Source organism: Cherax quadricarinatus, chromosome 21 (genome assembly GCF_038502225.1).
Source record: "Cherax quadricarinatus isolate ZL_2023a chromosome 21, ASM3850222v1, whole genome shotgun sequence".
Classification (NCBI taxonomy): domain Eukaryota; kingdom Metazoa; phylum Arthropoda; class Malacostraca; order Decapoda; family Parastacidae; genus Cherax; species Cherax quadricarinatus.
The window spans coordinates 6,238,163-6,257,213 of record NC_091312.1 but is presented as its reverse complement, the minus strand read 5'-3'; the positions used below and the strand labels follow the sequence as shown (position 1 = coordinate 6,257,213).

Here is a 19,051-nt window from a genome sequence, read left to right as displayed (position 1 = left end):
CACCACACACTGCCCTTAGACATAACATTTCCACTGCCTCCAGCCTTCTCCTTGCTACAGCATCTACAATCCATGCTTCACATGCATATAATTGTGTTGGTACCACTACACACTCTCACATTCCCTTCTTTGCCTCCATGGATAACGTTTTTCTTGTCTCCACAGATACCTCAATGCACCACTCGCCTTTTTTCCTTCATCAATTCTATGGTTAATTTCATCCTACATAAATCCATCTGCTGACAAGTCAACTCCCAAATATCTGAAAACATTCAGTTCTTCCATACTCCCTCCCTCCAATGTGTTATCCAATTTTTCTTTACCTAAATCATTTGAAATCCTCATCATCTTATCATAATCTATATTCACTTTCTACTTTTACACACCCTCTCAAACTCGTCCACTAACCTTTGGAACTTTTCTTTAGAATTGCCCAAAAGCACAAAAGCAACTGTCAACTCCCATTTTCTATTTGATTCCCAGTAACTTAATCCACCCCTCTCCCCAACACCTAAGCATTTACTTCTTTCACAACTCCATCTATAAATATGCTAAACAACCATGGTGACATTACACATCCCTGTCTAAGACCTACTTTTACTGGGAAGTAATCTCCCTCTCTCCTACACACCCTAACCTGAGCCTCAATATCCTCATTAAAATTCTTTACAGCATTTAGTAGCTTGCTACCTATTCCATACACTTGCAACATCTGCCACATTTTTTCCTTATCCACCTTATCATATGCCTTTTCTAAATCCATATATGCAATGTAAACTTCCCTACCTTTATATAAATAATGTTCACATACAGGTCCTCCATCACAAATCCGGCATCATTGGGACCTGTAGTGTGCCGGATTACTGAGTTTGCAGATTACAGAGTGGTTAGGTTAGAATACACTTAATAAAATTAACCAACTTGACTTACACAAAGTTCATTGAACATTGGCAAAAATTGAACATTTCCACTAATTTGAGCTCAATTTCAAGGTACTTTTTGTCATGAAAGCAATCAAAATCACGTCTATTTCTGTAATGTATCTTCCATTCTATCAAATAAGAAAAAAAAAAACGAGAATACAACCATAAAAACCATGCGAAAATATACCACAAAGAGGCGGCTAGTGGCTGAGAAGTGAACTCCCTCATTTATTGTCTTTTTTTATTTTTGTTGTATGTTAAGAAGCATCTTTCCATCATACATTGCCCAAGTTTCAATAAGACAGCCCAACAAACAACTGAGAAAAAAAATATTTACCAAAAATCATATATAGCAAGCCCAAGCCAGGTACTGGAAGTAAGTCACTTTGTCTGACTTTTTTGGGTTATCCTAGGTTCTCTATACATGCACTGCTATGTATGATAATCTATGTAACTGTATTTGTGTATACCTGAATAAACTTACTTATTTACTTACTTCTAGTCTGTCAACTGAGTACAAGAAACCGCCCATTCACTTATTTCAACCACCCAATATAGTGGTAAGAAATTGGCAATTTTTCCGATTTCACACAAATTTCAATAGATGCCAATTTCAAAATAGGGTCCAGAATAAATAATGCTGACATTCCCGGCACTAAAATAACATTTTCCCTGTTCATTATTCATGGTTCCAGGCCCCTCTTATGTTACTCTTGCTTTCCATTTGGAATTTTTATTCACAAAAAAATAGAAGATTTACTGTTATGGAGACTGCTGCATTAATTTAATAATTGTATAAATAATGTCAACCCATTCTTGACTCTGTATTGGAATTTGGACTGGCAGGCAGACAGGTAGTGGACAGTGATGTCATTTGTTTACTCTTGAGCTTCGCTAAAGAATAGAGCATTTTCGCTACTGTGAGCGCAATTTCGGGGTACTTTTCAAAATGAAAGCAACCAAAATCATATCTATTTCTGTAATATATCTTTCATTCTATCAAATGAGACCAAAAAAACGAGAATATAACCATAAAAACCATACAGAAATATACCGCTAAGCGAACGCTAATGGCTGAGAAGTGAGCTCCGCTATTTATTGTCTGATTTTTCATTTTTGGTGTATGTTAAGAAGTAACTTTCCATCATACATTGCCCAAGTTTCAATAAGATAACTCAACAAACAATCGAGAAATAATAATAATAATAATCTTCATTTACTACACGTACATGTACATGGTATACTGACATAGCTGACATCAGTGACATACTACTATACAGAAAGCTGCTTGTTATGCTGAGTATTTCAAGGAAATTAGGTCAGCGTCCCAGGATAACACCCACACCAGTCGGCTAACACCCAGGTACCCATTTACTGATGGGTGAACATAGACAACAGGTGTAAAGAAACACCCAATGTTTCTACCCTGGCTGGGAATCAAATCTTTACCAAAAATCATATATGGCTAACCCAAGCCAGGTACTAGAAATAAGCCATATTGTCTGAATTTTGGGTTATCCTAGGTTCTCTACACATATGCTACTATGTGTGATAATCTATATAGAGAAAGTAATTTTTTTTTTCAGAGTTATGGTGCAGTACGAGTGTACATCACAGTTAGCCCTGTGCTATACTCCGTTTTCTCTAACATAAGCCCCCAAGACAGGGATAGGAGAATGGTATTTGTATACCATATCCTCTTCATACCTCCGTCGAACTGCTCGGTATTATGCCAAATATTATTCATTCTGGAGTAGTTAACATGTTTTATGTTATTTATATTGTTTATTATGTCATATTAGATCAATTGTGATAGACAATAAGCTGTAGTGTTGACATTAGCGTAATAATAAAGCATATTCTCCTGCATCACAAGACTGAGCTCATGGCAACCGACAGTGGCTTCAAAGCCAATGTACTGTGTAGGTGCTTTACACAACGAGAAGCATTTCTTTTATTCACTGGAACCATGGCTAGGGCTAAAGTAAGCAGGTTATAACAAATGGAGAAAAAGAAATTAGCATGACTTATGCAGCAATTAGCACCACCAAAGAGTGCCAGCAGGTTGGTGTGGCAACCCTGGAAATTTGAAATTATGCTAGCCAAAAATTAGTGCCAAATAACTGAAGGAACCGAATAACTGATTGCCGGATTTGTGATGGCGGACCTATGTGTGTTTCAATGTAAACACCTGATCTACACATCCACTACCCAATCTAAAGCTTCCTTGCTTATCTGCAATCCTGCTCTCTGTCTTACCTTTAATTCTTTCAATAAAAGTAGTGTTGGAGTGGTTTGACTTTTCGTTTCATAAATGTATGAAAAGGGAAGGTGGACAAGAGAGATTATAAAAACTACAGGGAAATAAGACAGTAGGTTGGTAAACAGCAACCACTCAGAGGTACTACCGTCCTACCAAATGAGTGTGAAACAAGCCTGTAATTGTTTTGCATGATCGTAGGATTGCTGGTGTCTTTTTGTCTCAAACATGCAAGGTTGCAGGTATGTCTCACTACTTTTACTTACACTTAGGTCACACAACACATACAAGTACAAGCATATACATACTAACCCCTCTGGGTTTTCTTCTATTTTCTTCCTAGTTCTTGTTCTTGTTTATTTCTGCTTATCTCCATGGGAAAGTGGAACAGAATTCTTCCTCCGTAAGCCATGCGTGTCGTTGGAGGGGACTAAATGCTGAGAGCAATGAGCTAGTAACCCCTTCTCCTGTAAAAACTACTAAAAACAAGGAAAAGAAAGACTTTATAAAATTGGGATGTCTGAATGTGTGTGCAGATGTAGCGCAGATAACAAAGAAATGATTGCTAATGTTATGAATGAAAAGAAGTTGGACGTCCTAGCCCTAAGCAAAACCAAACTGAAGGGGGTAGGGGAGTTTCAGGGAGAGAAATAAATGGGATTAAGTCAGGAGTATCAAAGAGAGTTAGAGCTATGGAAGGGGTAGCAATAATATATAAATTCAATGATTATGTGGTTTAAAATGAAGGTCGGATGTGAAAAGTGGGTCATATTAAGAGTGTATGCACCTGGAGAAGAGAGGAGTGTAGACGAGAGAGAGAGAGAGAGATTTTGGGAGACGTTAAGCGAGTGTGTAAGAATTTCTGAGCCAACTGAGAGAGTAACTGTGGTAGGGGACCTAAATGCTAAAGTAGGAGAAGCATTTAGAGAGGGTGTGGTAGGTAAGTTTAGGGTGCCAGGTGTAAATGATAATGGGGAGCATTTGATTGAACTTTGTATAGAAAAGGGTTTGGTTATAGTTAACACACATTTTAAGAAAAAGAGGATAAATAAGTATACAGGATATGATATAGGGCATAATGACAATAGTTTGTTGGACTATGCATTGGTAGACAAAAGACTGTTGGGTAGATTTCAGGATGTACATGTTCATGGAGGGGCCACAGATATATCAGATCAATTTTTAGTTGTAGCTAGAGTAAGAGTAAAAGGTAGATGGGTTACAAGGAAAATGGAAACCGTAAGTAACAGAGAGGTGAAGGTTTACAAACTAAAGGAGGAGACAGTTAGGGTAAGATATAAACAAATGATGGAGGACAGATGGGCTATTATGAGTATAGGCAAAGGGGTAGAAGATATATGGGGTAAGTTTACGAATATAGTGTTAGTGTGCTCAGCAGAACAATCTAACACTATTTTTTATGGTTACAGGAAAGTGAGTGCGGGAGGGAAAAAGAGTGATTGGTGGAATGACGTAAAGAGAGTAGTAAGAGATAAAGTTAGCATATGAGAGGTTTTTACAAAGTAGAAGTGATGCAAGGAGGGAGGAGTATATGGAGGGAAAAAGAAAGGTTAAGAGAGTGGTGAAGCAATGAAAAAAGAGCAAATGAGAGAGTGAGTGAAATGTTATCAACAAATTTTGTTGAATATAAGAAAGTTTTGGAGTGAGATTAATAAGTTAAGAAAGCCTAGAGGTTAGAGGTATCGGGAAGATGAAGGAAATATTTTGAAGAATTGTTAAATGTTGAAGATAGGGAAGCTGTGATTTTGTGTCTAGGGAAAGGAGGAATAACATCTTCAAGGAGTGAAGAACCGGTTGTGAGTGGGGGATAAATGTGTGGGGCAGTGGGCACAATGAAAGGGGGTAAAGCAGCTGGGATTCGTGTGATAAAGATAAAAATGGTAAAAGCAGGTTGGGATATAGTTTTAGAGTAGTTACTGCTTTTATTTAATAAATGTATGGAAGAGGGTAAGGTACCTAGGGATTGGCAGCGAACATGCATAGTTCCTTTGCATAGCGGCAAAGAGGACAAAAGAGTGAGTAAAAATTATAGGGGAATAAATCTGCCGAGTATACCTGGTAAAGTGTATGGTAGAATTATTGAAAGAATAAAGAGTAAGATGGAGAGCAGGATAGCAGATGAGCAAGGAGGCTTTAGGAAGGGTAGGGGATGTGTAGACCAAGTGTTTGCAGTGAAACATATAGGTGAACAGTATTTAGAAAAGGGTAAAAAGGTTTTTGTGGCATTTATGAATTTGAAAAAAAGCTTATGATACGGAGGATAAGGGGGCAATGTGGTAGATTTGCAAAAAGTATGGAACAGGAGGTAGGTTATTAAAAGCAGTGAAGAGTCTTAACAAGGATAGTGAGGCTCAGGTTAGAGTATATAGGCAGAGGAAATTTTTTCCCAGTAAAAGTAGGCCTTAGTCAGGGATGTGTGATATCACCATGGTTGTTCAATATATTTATAGATGGAGTCGTATGAGAAGTGAATGGCAAGAGGTGTGGGGCTAAAAGAAAAACAATAACACAAAGTGGGAGTTGTCGCAGTTGCTCTTTGCTGATGACACTATGCTTTTGGGAGATTCTAAAGAGAAGTTGCAGAGGTTGGTTGATCAGTTTGGCAGGGTATTTAAAAGAAGGAAATTAAAAGCGAATATAGGAAAGAGTAAGGTGATGAGGAAAACCAAAAAATTAGGTAACATAAGATTGGCTATCAGATTGGAGAGAGAGAGTATGGAGGAGGTGAATATATTCAGATATTAGGGAGCAGACGTGTCAGCAGATGGGTCTACGAAAGATGAGGTGAATCACAGGCCTAGGAAAGGTTGGAGGGAGGGGGTAAAGAAGGTTTAGTGTGCGAGGGACTTGGACTTCCAGCAAAAGTACACGAGCATGTTAGATAGGAGCAAATGGTTTTTAGGACTCGACATGCTGCTAGTGTGTAAGCAAGGTAACATTTATGAAGGGATTCAGGGAAACCAGCAGGTTGGACTTGATTCCTGGAGATGGGAAGTACAGTGCCAGCACTCTGAAGGAGAGGTGTTAATGTTGCAGTTTTATAACTGAAGTGCAAGCATGCCTCAGGCAAGACAGTGATGGAGTGAATGATGACAGATTTTCTTTTTCAGGGCACCCTGCCTTGGTGGAAAACAGCCGATGTGATAATAAACAATAAAAATAAACAAGTTTACTGAGTTTACCAGGTAAAGTGTACGTAGGGTTACTATTGAAAGAATTAAGAAGTAAAACAGAGAACAGGATTGCAGATGAGCAAGGAGGCTTTAGAATGGGTAGGAGATGTGTACATCAGGTGTTTACATTGAAGCATATTGTGAACAGTATTTAGATAAAGGTAGGGAAGTTTTCACTGCATTTATGGATTCAGAATCGCATATGATAGGGTGGATAAGGGAGCAATGTGGCAGATGTTGCAAATGTATGAAATAGGTAGTAAGTTACTAAATGCTGTAAAATGTTTTTATGAGGATAGCGAGGTTCATGTTAGGGTGTATAGGAGAGAGAAGTAAATTCTAGGGTGTTAGGGAGAGGGGTGGGATTAAATTATGGGGAATCAAATACAAAATGGGAGTTGACACGTTTACTTTTTGCTGATGATTCTGTGCTTTTGCGGGATTCTAAAGAAAAGTTGCAAAGGTTAGTGGACGAGTTTAGGAGGGTGTTTTTAAAGTTGCAGCAAGGAGGAGGCTGGAGATGTTGTGTTTGAGGGCAATATGTAGTGTGATTATTATTCAGAGAATTTGGATTTGGAGGTTAGGTAGGGGTTTATCAAAACTTTTACTCAGACCTGAAAAGAGGTTACCCTTACCTTTGATGGGTTTTGGAAGATTAACCTACTCTCACAGCCTGGCTGAGCCAGGCTTGTCTGGTCCTTGCCTAGTCAACCAACCTATTGTTGCTGGTGGCATGCTGGCCCACATATTCATCACAGCCTGGATGATCCAGCACTCAGTGAAGGAAATTATCTAGTTTCTTCTTGAAGGGTGTATAACTCTAGAGTGGAGGGAGAGAGAGTAAGGGGTAGTCACAGGACAGGTTGGAGGGAGGGGATGTAGGAGGCTTTAAGTACCAGGGGCTTAGACATCAAACAGGCTTGTATGCGCACGTTTGATAGGAGTGAATGCAAGTGGTTTTCATGACAAAGTGCTGTTGAAGTTTAAGCAGGTTAACTTTTATGAAGGGATTTAGGGGAAACCTGGAGGTGGAGAGTACAGTGCCTGTACTCTGAAGGAGAGGTAGTGATACTGCAGCTCAGAGGGCCATCTAAACTGCAATGTTAGCATGCTTTCAGCACAAGTGTAATTGTATAAGCAAGAGTGAAAGCATTTCTTCTTTATCAGGTCACCCTACATCAGTGGGAGACGGCTGGTATATTAAAAAAAATAATCATTTGCTTTTCCAAAATAACTTGCACCAGGCAAAATTAGGAAAACTGTTTTGGAGAACTGCATCTTTAAAGATTTGGGGAAAAGATTTGGAAAAAAAAATGAACGTTCACATACTTTTCTATACACAACAAGAGGCTCAATGGGAACTAAATGCTACCTAGGAGCTCCATGAACAGGTTAACATAATATCCTACCTGCTGTAAGAGTTGCTGTTGTCTCTTTTGTTGCTGCTGCTGTTGATGCTGCTGCTGTTGCTGCTGAGCTTGTATTAATTTTAATATGACATCCTGAGTACAAGGTCCTTGACCTTGGATCTGAGGCATGTTGGGTGGTGGTTGATAATGGGCCACCATACTTGGAGGTGGTATGTTGAGGTTAGGTACAGCAGGAGGGAGCATGTTGCGGGGTTGCTGATGTCCATGACTGCCAGCACTACCTTTCATAAGCACTAGAAAAGCCAAGTAACTTATTTTCCCATCCACAAAAAATATTTAGTACACAAAAAAAAATTTTTTTTTTAAATGAATGAACTGTTAACCAATATTATTTGTTGCATTTCTATAATATATAGTATTACCAATTATTTACATATTACCTTCATATAGCACATACATAGATTTTTTTTTCTTAAATGTAAGAGGAAGCTAATGTACAGTACTTGTGGAAATCAAGCTGTACATTCTCCTGTCTTGCCACCAACTTCCTACTGCCAACCAACTCACCCACTCACTTTAAGCCAAAAACAAAGAAAATCCCAAAAAGTAAGAAAAAACTTTCATCATTCAACACTTTCACTATCACTTATACATAATCACTGTCTTTACAGAGGCGCTCAGATATGACAGCTTTGACATCCCTCCAAACTGCCAATATCCCAAACCCCTCCTTTAAAGTGCAAGCGCCATACTCCACATTTCCAGGACTCAAGTCCGGTTAACTGGTTTCCCTTAATCCCTTAACGAAATATTACCCTGCTCACACTGCAGCAGCTCATCAGGTCCCAAAAACCATTCGTCTCCATTCACTCCTAACACGCTCACACACGCTTGCTGGAAGTCCAAGTCCCTCACCCACAAAACCTCCTTTACCCTCTCCCTCCAACCTTATGTGGACCACCCCTACCTCACCTTCCTTTCCCTACAGATTTATACACTCTCCAAGTCATTCTACTTTGTTCCATTCTATCTAAATGACCAAACCATTTGAACAACCCCTCTTCAGCCCTCTAATAATTTTAGTAACCCCACAACTCCTAATATCCACATTACAAATTCTCTGCATAATATTTACACTACACACTACCCTTAGACACATCTCCACTGCCTCCAGCAGCCTCCTCACTACAGCATTTACAGCACATGCTTCACACTCACTCAAGTGTGTTGGTACCACTATACTCTTATACATTCTCTTCTTTGCCTCCAAGGATAATGTTCTTTGTTTCCACAGATACCTCAACGCATCACTCACTTTGTTTCCTTCATCAATTTTATGGTTAACCTCATCCTTCATATACCCCTCTGCTGACATGTCAACTCCCAAACATCTGAAAACATTCACCTCTTCCATACTCCCTCCCTCCAATGTGATATCCAATTTTTCTTTATCTAAATCATTTGATACCCTCATCACCTTACTCTTATTTATGTTCACTTTCAACTTTCTACCATTACACACCCTCCCAAACTTGTCCACTAACCTTTGCAGCTTTTCTTTAGAATCCCCAAAAATTCAGTATCATCAGCAAAAAGTAACTGTTTCAACTCCTATTTTGTATTTGATTCCCCATAATTTAATCCCACCCCTCTCCCGAACACTAGCATTTACTCCTTTTACAACCCCATCTATAAATATCTTAAACAACTATGGTGACATTACACATCCGTAAGACCTACTTTTACTGGGAAATTATCCTCTCTCCTACACACCCTAACCTGAGCCTCACTATCCTCATAAACTCTTTACAGCATTTAGTAACTTACTACCTACTCCATACGCTTGCGACATCTGCCACATTGTTCCCATATCCACCCTATCACATGCCTTTTTTAAATCCATAAATGCAATAAAAAATTCCCTACCTTTTTCTAAATACTGTTCACATATATGTTTCAATGTAAACACTTGATCTACATATCCCCTACCCATTCTAAAGCCCCCTTGCTCATCTTCAATCCTGCTCTCAGTCTTACCTCTAATTCTTTCAATAATAACTCTACCATACACTTTACCTGGCATACTCAGTAAACTTATTCTCCTATAATTTTTACAATCTCTTGTCCCCCTTGCCTTTATATAAAGGAATTATACACACACACTACCAATCCCTAGGTACCGTCCCCTCTTTCAAACATTATTAAACAAAAATATCAACCACTCCAACACTATTTCCCCTTGCTTTTAGCATTTCTGTCATGATCCCGTCAGATCCAGATGCTTTACCCCCTTTCATTCTACGTAATGCCTCACGCACCTCCCCCACACTCTCATCCTGCTCTTCTTCACTCCTAAAAGATGTTATACCTCCCTGGCCAGTGCACAAAATTACTGCCTCCCTTTCTTCATCGACATTTAAAAGTTCCTCAAAATATTCCCGCCATCTACCCAATGCCTCCAGCTCCCCGTCAACTAACTCTCCTACTCTGTTTTTAACTGGAAGATCCATTCGTTCCCTAGACTTTCTTAACTTGTTCATCTCACTCAAAAATTTTTTCTCAGCAAAAATGCAGGAGAAAATGAGGTAAAATGTGGATAATAGAGATCCATATACTCACACACTCACTACTGTTACTGCCACCCATCCCATTCCTATTCAAAGTTTATTCTCTATAAAGATTACAATGCTGAGTTTACAGAATTTGGTTATTGTATTGTTTACAAGTAGTAAAATAATAATTACAGAGTGTACCACTAGAACACCTAGCATGGCTAGGCATTTCGGGCAGACTTAAATTAAATCTTAAGTTTAAAATATTACAAAATTATGAGGTAAGTTGGTATTATGGCTAAGTGACTAAATACTAGTTTGTGAGTTTAGCAATGTGAATGCTTTTGTTTTGGTACTATACATAGTTTCAGTATTGGAGTATCACAGGCCAACTTATGACTAGTTAAGATTCATTATTTTGAGATTGAGATTGATATTTCTGTTTATGGTCAAATGGGTGAGTGAGTGTAAGTGTTAACCACCAGGTGGTATTCGTGTAATTAGTTGACAGGGTGTATCAGGGAGATAAGATGTTTTCTGATGGTAGTTTTGAAGGTGATGAATGTGTCTGCAGTTTTAGAATTTTCATGTAGGGTGTTCCAGATTTTAGGGCCTTTGACATACATTGAATTTTTGTGAAGGTTTAGTCGGACATGGGGAATGTCATAGAGATGTTTGTGTCTGGTATTGTGCCTGTGGGTCCTGTCGCAACTATCAAGAAAGCGTTTTAGGTCAAGGTTAATATTGGAATTTAAGGTCCTGTAGATGTAGATTGCACAGTAGTAAGTGTGGATGTACTGAACAGGGAGTAAGTTTAGATCTATGAAGAGTGGGGGGGGTGTGTTGCCAGGGATGGGATTTAGTGATTATTCTTACTGCGACTTTTTGTTGGGTTATTATTGGCTTTAGGTGTGTTGCTGCAGTTGAACCCCAAGCACATACAGCATAGGTGAGGTATGGATATATAAGTGAATGGTATAGTGTGAGAAGGGCAGTTTGCGGCACGTAGTATCGTATCTTGGAGAGGATCCCAACCGTTTTGGATACTTTTTTGGTTATGTGTTGGATATGGGTGTGAAGTTCAGGTTGTTGTCGAGGTATAGGCCTAGGAATTTGCCCTCATTATGCCTGGCAATTAGAGTGTTGTCGATCTTAATGTTAATTTGCGCATCTCCTGCTCTGCTACCAAACATAATGTAGAAGGTTTTGTCAGTGTTAAGCATATGTTTATTGGCTGTCATCCAAGTCGATATTTTGATCAGCTCCTCATTAACAATGGTGTTGAGGGTGGCAAGATTAGGGTGAGAGATGACGTAAGTCATGTCGTCAGCAAAGAGAATGGGGTTCAGGTGTTGAGATACGTTTGGAAGATCACTGATGTATATGAGGAAGAGCAGGGGACCAAGGACACTTCCCTGCGGAACTCCAGTATCAAGTGGCTGTGTTGTTGATGCTGTGTCTTTAATGGTGACATACTGATACCTATTAGTAAGGTAAGATTTGAAATATGCAAGCGCATGGCCTCTTATACCATAATGGTCAAGTTTATGGAGTAGGATGCCGTGGTCTACTGTGTCAAAAGCTTTTCTTAGGTCAATAAAAATTCCTAGTGGATATTCCTTATTTTCCAATGCTGTGTAAAGCAGATCTAGCATTTTTATGAATGCATCGTTAGTGCTTTTATTTTTCCTGAATCCAAATTGGCAGGGGTTGAGTATGTTTTGTGCCGTTATAAATGAATATAGTCTCCTGTGCACGAGTTTCTCAAAGATTTTGGATAGCAATGGTAAGTTTGATATTGGCCTATAGTTGTTTAAATCTGTAGGGTCACCACCTTTATGTATTGGTGTAACCCTTGCCGTCTTGAGTAGTTTCAGGAAGGTGCTAGTTTCTAGTGACGTGTTAAAAAGTAATGAGATAGCATGCGAGAGGACATGGGCCGCTCTCTTGTACAATAATGGTGGGACATGAGACAGATTCCCTGAGTTACTTTTAAGTGACTTTATAATCTCGGTGACTTCCATGGGCTCAGTTGGAGCAAGATAGAAGGAATTTGGGAAATTCCCATCTAGGTAGTCCCCAGCATGGGCATTGGTGCGTGGGATTTTATTGGCGAGATTAGAACCTATGGTTGAGAAGAAGTCGTTTATGTTGTTAGCTGTGTCAGTGGGATGCAGTGGTGTTTCATTAGGTTTAGTTAGGGCAATATTCTTTTTTTTTTTCAGTTTTTGGGTCCCTAGAATCTGAGTGTGTGTTTTCCAGGTCTTTTTTATATCTCCTCTTGTGTCAGTGAATCTACTGGAGTAGTATAGTTGTTTGGCTTTCTTTATTACTTTGGTGAGGACTGATGAATAGTGTTTAAGAATATCTTTGTGTATTAAGCTCTGTCTATATTGCTTTTCATGTTGATGTTTCTTATCAATGGATTTCAGAATGGTGCTGGTTAGCCATGGGCAACCAAGCCGTTTGTTTGTGATCTGTTTTGTTTTTATAGGACAATGTTTGTTGTATAGTCTAAGTAATTTGTTAAGAAAAATGTCTGTCCAGTCGTCAATACCATTGGCCTTGGAGAATTCCGTAGGCCAGTCAACAGTCTCTAGGTCAGCTGTGAACTTCCTTATTGAGGCCTCATCATGGAGTCTAAACGAAACTTTGTTGTATTCAAGTGGTGGTTTACTAATGTTTGTCAAGAGGAAGGTAGGGTAGTGGTCTGTAGTGCTATCTGTGATTATCCCTGATTTAAGGGGGGCTAGTATATTGGTCCATATGTGGTCTATTATGGTTGCACTCGTTTCAGTGAGCCTGGTTGGTTTAGTTATTGTTGGTATGAGAAGTGTGTTGTTCATATTGTTGATGAAATCAGTTACAGGCTGATCATCTAGTAGGCCAAGGTTGATGTTGAAGTCTCCAGCTAAGAGAAGGTGGTGCTTATTCATTTGTCTGTTTGTTGTTAGTGCCTTTAGTTTCTCACTGAAATTTGGGATGTTTGTGTGGGGTATCCGGTAAATGGCACCGATTGTTATAGGCGTCTTAAGGTTTTTTACAGTAAAATTAGCAAAAATGTATTCTCCATATTCATCACTAAAGCAAGTGGTGCTAATACAAGATAATTGGTTAGAGTAATAGATTGCAATACTACCCCCAACTTGGTATGGTCTGCAGTTGTGGACTGCTGTGTATCCTGGTAGAGGGTAGATATCTATTATGTCCTGCTTAAGCCAGGTCTCAGTAAGAATAATGCAGGAGAAGGGTGTCTTTAGTGATTCAAGGAGTGCCAGGAGGTCATCATAGTGTTTGCTTAAGGACCTGATGTTGTAGTTAAGTACTGATAGACTTTTAGCATTGTTTAGAATAGTGCTGGCTTGTGATGCTGTGTAGTAAAGGCAGTTACTTTCCAACAGGTTTTGATTGTGTGTCAGATTATGGAGGTTTAGATCAGGGTCAACGTGATCAATCATCTTCTAGGTTTAAATTATGGTTATTTATATCCTGAGTTGTGGGTTGAGTTTTAGTACTGATATCAGTAGTGGTGGGAAGTTTGGACAAGTGTATAGCTATAGCATTTTGGTCATGGAGAGTATAATCACTAATACACATAATGGAGTTGTTGTTGTCTATGTGTTGTGCTGGAATGAGCTGAAGTACAACTAGGTATAAACTAATAATATAAAAATACAAATTAAAAATAGCACAATACTCTCACTTGTAATTGCACTAAGGTCTAATATAATGACTTTTGTGGAGTCTATGTATTGAGCTAGAATGAGCTATAGTACAACTAGGTTTAATCTAATAATATAAAAATACAAATTAAAAATAGCACCAGACTCTCACTAGTAATTACACTATGGTCTAATATAATGAATTTGGTATTGACTATGTATTGAGCTAGAATGAGCTATAGTACAACTGAGTTTAATCTAATGATATAAAAAAGGCACAAGACTCTCAATTGTAATTGCACTAAGGTCTTATATAAGTTGTTTACAAGAATTAGAGTATAACTAGATTTAAATTGACAAGATAAAATATGCAAGTTAAGGTAGCAAAATAATAAAAAAAGTAGAAAAAAAAAATAATATATGAGGTAGTTGGTACTAGTTAGCAAAAGATAGTTAAGGGCCTTGAACAATAATATAATTGAAATATACACTAATTGCACACACAATATAGTCACTAAGATATGAAAACAATCTTAGAATAGGACTTATAATATAAACTTACAATATAAAAATACAATTTGAAATGGAACTTGCAATTGCACTAGGGTCTGGTATAGGTTGTTGACAAGATCAAGAGTATAACTAGATTTAAAATGACAAAATAAAATTCACAAATTAAAGTACCAAAAGAATAATAAGTAAAAAATAACAATGGCAATGTCTTGGTTATAATATGATAGTAAGATGGTAGACAGGTACACAGATACACAGGTACAAAGGATAATATAAAGGTTGGAGTTGAATATACAAACTTGGAAATTTGGCAACAAAATGTTATGGGAAGTATAAAATAATGATTAATGTACAAAAGTAAAATTGACTGGTAGTAAATATGGTGTTTAATAAAATTTTAGTAAGTAATAATGATTACAAAATAAGTGAAAAAGTAATGTTTATTTCTTTCAAAATTGCACTGGTAGTTATACTTGAGGTTATTTGGCAGTACAAGGTAATTAAGAGTACTCTAAGATAGTAAATGTGGTATTAAAACTGGTTAAGGTAATTAGACAAGTAATGGTTATTAAATGATGTCAAAAATGTTAAGAGTAAATTATATTGATAGTAAAAATGGTAATTATTAATTTTAGTAAGTAATATCAATTGATAGTATTTAAAAAAATAGGTAGTAATATGGACAGAGAAAGTATCGATTCAGCTAATATTTAAGCAAACAATAGTAAATAAGAAAATTAGATAAGGTGACTTATGCTTACTAGTAAAATCACAAAATGAGGTAGTTGATTATTTAATTACTAAGAGATTGTACTACGAGATTTGAACAATAATGGAGCAAAACATACACTACATTACGTAGGCTTTTAGGTTGGATATTTAGTTATTCTCTGTAAGATCAGTATCCCTGAGAAATCGTGATAGATCATTCTCGTTCGTGATTGTGTACAGTTGACCTACATTTGTTTTCCTAACTAGAATTTTCCCATCCCGTGTGAAGCATTGGTGTATTGTGTCATTATTCTCCCGCTTAAGTTTTCTGACTCTATACAGGAGGTTCTGACGTTTTTTGGTAAGACACTCGTTTATGTATACCTCTTTCTTTACTTTAATAGATGCAATTATTAAGTCTTTTTTCCTGTCATGTGAGTGGAATCTAAGCATAACACTTTTTCTACCATGGGATCCTAGTAACCTGGCTTCTTTTATTTCTGACTCTGGTACAATAACACTTGTTTGGTCCTTTATGATCTGCAGAGTAATTTCTTTACTGTTTGTTTGGTTCATATCACTGGGAAAAAGTGGACTGTTAACTATTACTGCGTCCGATAGTTTATCTTGTTCAGTTTTATCTTCTTGGAGAGCAAAGTAGTCACTGAACTGGTTATCTAAGTTGTTCTTCCATTCTTTTACTGCTTCTTCAACCTTTGTATTAAGAGATATTATTTGTTGGGTATGGCTATCTATGACTGTTTGGATGGTCTTGTCACAGTTAGTCATTCCTGGTGTTGATAACTTTTGTTCAAGACTGAGGATTTTGTTCTCGAGTTGTGTCATCCTGGTGTCTTGTTTTGTTAATGTCTCTCGAAGATTCATATTTTCAATAACTAAGGTGGAGATGCATGTCTTTAGGGTATCTGGATCGTTGGTCATACCTGAGAGACTACTTGGTAGGTTGAATCCGGGGAAGAGAGGGGAGGATGGGCTGGTGGCAGCCATATTTGTTGTTATTGTTGTGGTGTCGCCTTGAGCGGTGGTGAGTGGGGTGGTTGCTGGGCCGGCGTCCTCCTGGTTACACTTGTTGAATAGTTGATTTTTCGGTGTTTTCTTGCTGGCCTTGGTGCTGTTTCCTCCTAGATTGCACCTCATAATACTACAGGAATTGTTGTAGTTAAGAAGAAGTAGTTATACAAAGCTTGGGGTTACGTTGTTCGGCTGGCAGCGGGGTGTTGCTTTCGGTTTGTGGGCAGTCTTCCTTTGATCTCTAACATTTTCGATTTGTAGGTTTCACTGTTGGTAATCTTTGGTCATTCTGGGTGCTACGTTGGGTAGTGCAGTTTTGCTTGTAACTAGGTCATCATAGGAGCATTGGTGGCTCTGATAGTTGGAGAAAAGTACGGAGCTTGGAGGTTGCTGCTGCCACTGTTTGTGTATCATTCTGACCAGGTGAATTTTGGACCATTCTGACCAGGTGAATTTTGGATAATAAAAAAAAAATGTATTTTCTATGACATTAACCCTTTCACAGTCTCCCACAAAGATCTATGTCAATGCCTACTGTTGTTCACATGAATCTACATTTCAAGCACAGTGCCCTTACATATGCTGAGCAGTAGGTTTTGGGCTAGACATGAGTGTGTGAGGTTTGTGTGCACAGTATAAAAATGAACCTTGCCCCACGCAGTGCACGATGGGAAAAGCAAACCTCAGACCTTGTGTTTGATTTAAATTTGTGACTGAGGTTTTCTAGGGTAGTTTTTATTGTTTTATTCACTGTTTCCTGGTATCAGTTGATAGGCCGGAAAACATACTAGCGAATTAGAGTTGATTCTGGTCGGTTTCAGACCAGAAATAGGCCTCAGAATAGACTAAATATTTGATTTTTGACGATTTTCCTGAAGAAGGATAGGATCCACCCCCCTACCACCCCCAGTCTATTTTATGGGTTTTTAACTAGGTTTGTTTTCAATCACTGGGCCTGCTTAAACCATCACCAATCATTCTTAGTAATATTTTATGAAGCCAAGAAATAAGGTTAAATTTCAGTTTCTTTGTGTGATAACTGATTGAAAATGAAGGGTAAGTGTTATAAAGGAGGGGCCTAGGGATGTGATTGATGAACAGAGGAAATATTGTTAGTGTGGCTGGAGTATTTACAGTATTTATTTTGGACAGTTGTAAACCTGGAATTTCTTAAATTTGAAAAAAATAACCAAATTATCTACTGTGCAATTTATAGGGTAGTTCAGAAAGATGAATGGTTAAGTGTCTTGTGAACAGTGAAATACCTGGAAACTGGAGCGAACTGAGCAATGGAACTGGCTGAAAATAGGACTCAGTGGTCGAAATTTCCAATGTGCAAATTGTGCCCAGACCATCAACTATACACCTACATAATTCTGCAAGTTTCCTATCACATTTCACATTTTGGAAGGCATTACCTTTAGGAAAGATTCTCTACCATTTCAAAAGAATTTATTTCTTAAAAAATTGCAACACTGTCAGCAATAATTTTTTTTTTTTGATGGGAGGAATAAGTTGCAACAGTGAAAGGGTTAAATACAGTACATTCAAAGTCATTTAACAAAAACTTACTTATTCATTTCCTATAATTGGACTGATAAACAATTAAGAGGTCATTTAACTTACTAGTAATGAGATCATTTTCAGTCGGGGCATTAGGCAGAGCTGGCTGAATTGACAGAGGTGATGGTTTCACCACTCCTCCACCATCTTTCATCCCACCACTCAACAACTGAAATTCAAAATATATGTTAAAAATAATTAAAAAATCATTTAGAAATATATAAGAGATCTGCTTTGGGCTAATTCTTGAGATGGCTTAAAGAAAGTCTACAAGAGAAATATATTACAAAAGATGTTAAAAAACTAAGATGAAAAGTCCAGGTACCAAAATTCATTAAAAAATTGCACTACATATCATGCAAGAGCAGCATCAAAAAACATGTCACACACACAAAGCAGATCTTCAACTTTTTGCAAGTAATGTATAAACACTAAAATCAAAAACACTACCCACAATAAGGGGGTGATGGATGCACAGACAGTTTACCTTCATTAACACATCCTTGGGCGAGTTCTTGGGTTCTGGTTTGCTGATGCCCTGAGTAGAAGTAACCTTTGAGAGCTGAAAGAACGTTCATCCATCACAGAATCTGACACTAATACAACTACACTCGAGCAATCTTACAAAGCCTAAATTATGCCATGCCAATTCAAACTAGCAAGTTCCACCAATGACACTGATTGCATTGATATCCAACAGAGAATATTTAAACATATTACTTAAGGGACAAATTCTAAAATATCTTCAGTGGTGTTCATGAAACTTGTTACAGCATTTTTCCTCTAGTTAAATTTTTCCACTTCAATTGGCTATAAACTTTTACAATGTGAAAAATCTACTTAAATGCCAAATTTCAAGTAATTCCATTTATTATTAATATGATAGCATCATTATCATAATTACTCTAAATTATATCAAATTTCTGTCACATGTTTGCACTATGCTGAAATTTATGTAGAGCATTAATACTTTAATGTACGTGCTGTTAAGAGTGAGAGCACAGTAACCCATATGAAGGAATTCAAGGGAAACCGGTTAGCCAGACTCGAGTCCTGGAAGTGGGAAGTACAGAATGCAGGCACTCTGGAGCCAGGGTAGGGATGTTATATTCAATTTGAACTGCGACATCAGCACACTTCTGGCAAAACAGCAATTAAATGAATGATGGTGGAAGAGTTAACTCGTATTTAAGTTACGGGGTCACCCTATCTTAGTGAAAGACACATGTTGATAGAAAAAAATAGTCTTCAAGTGCTGATGTATTGCATTT

General features: G+C 37.8%; 1 protein-coding gene across 7 annotated transcripts in view; it reads right to left on the bottom strand.

The window, feature by feature from the left end:
* The window catches only part of LOC128689190 (eukaryotic translation initiation factor 4E transporter-like), a 317,681-nt gene that overhangs the window by 193,796 nt on the left and 104,834 nt on the right, over positions 1 to 19,051 (bottom strand). For 6 of the 7 annotated variants that reach the window (XM_070087137.1, XM_070087142.1, XM_070087138.1 and 3 more), the window contains 3 exons: positions 18,268 to 18,342; positions 17,844 to 17,949; positions 7,787 to 8,040 (listed from right to left, as the gene is read on the bottom strand). In XM_070087137.1, coding sequence (XP_069943238.1) covers positions 7,787 to 8,040; positions 17,844 to 17,949; positions 18,268 to 18,342 — 435 coding nt within the window. The remainder of the gene's footprint in view (positions 1 to 7,786; positions 8,041 to 17,843; positions 17,950 to 18,267; positions 18,343 to 19,051) is intronic. The other variant, XM_070087141.1, reaches the window with a different exon arrangement.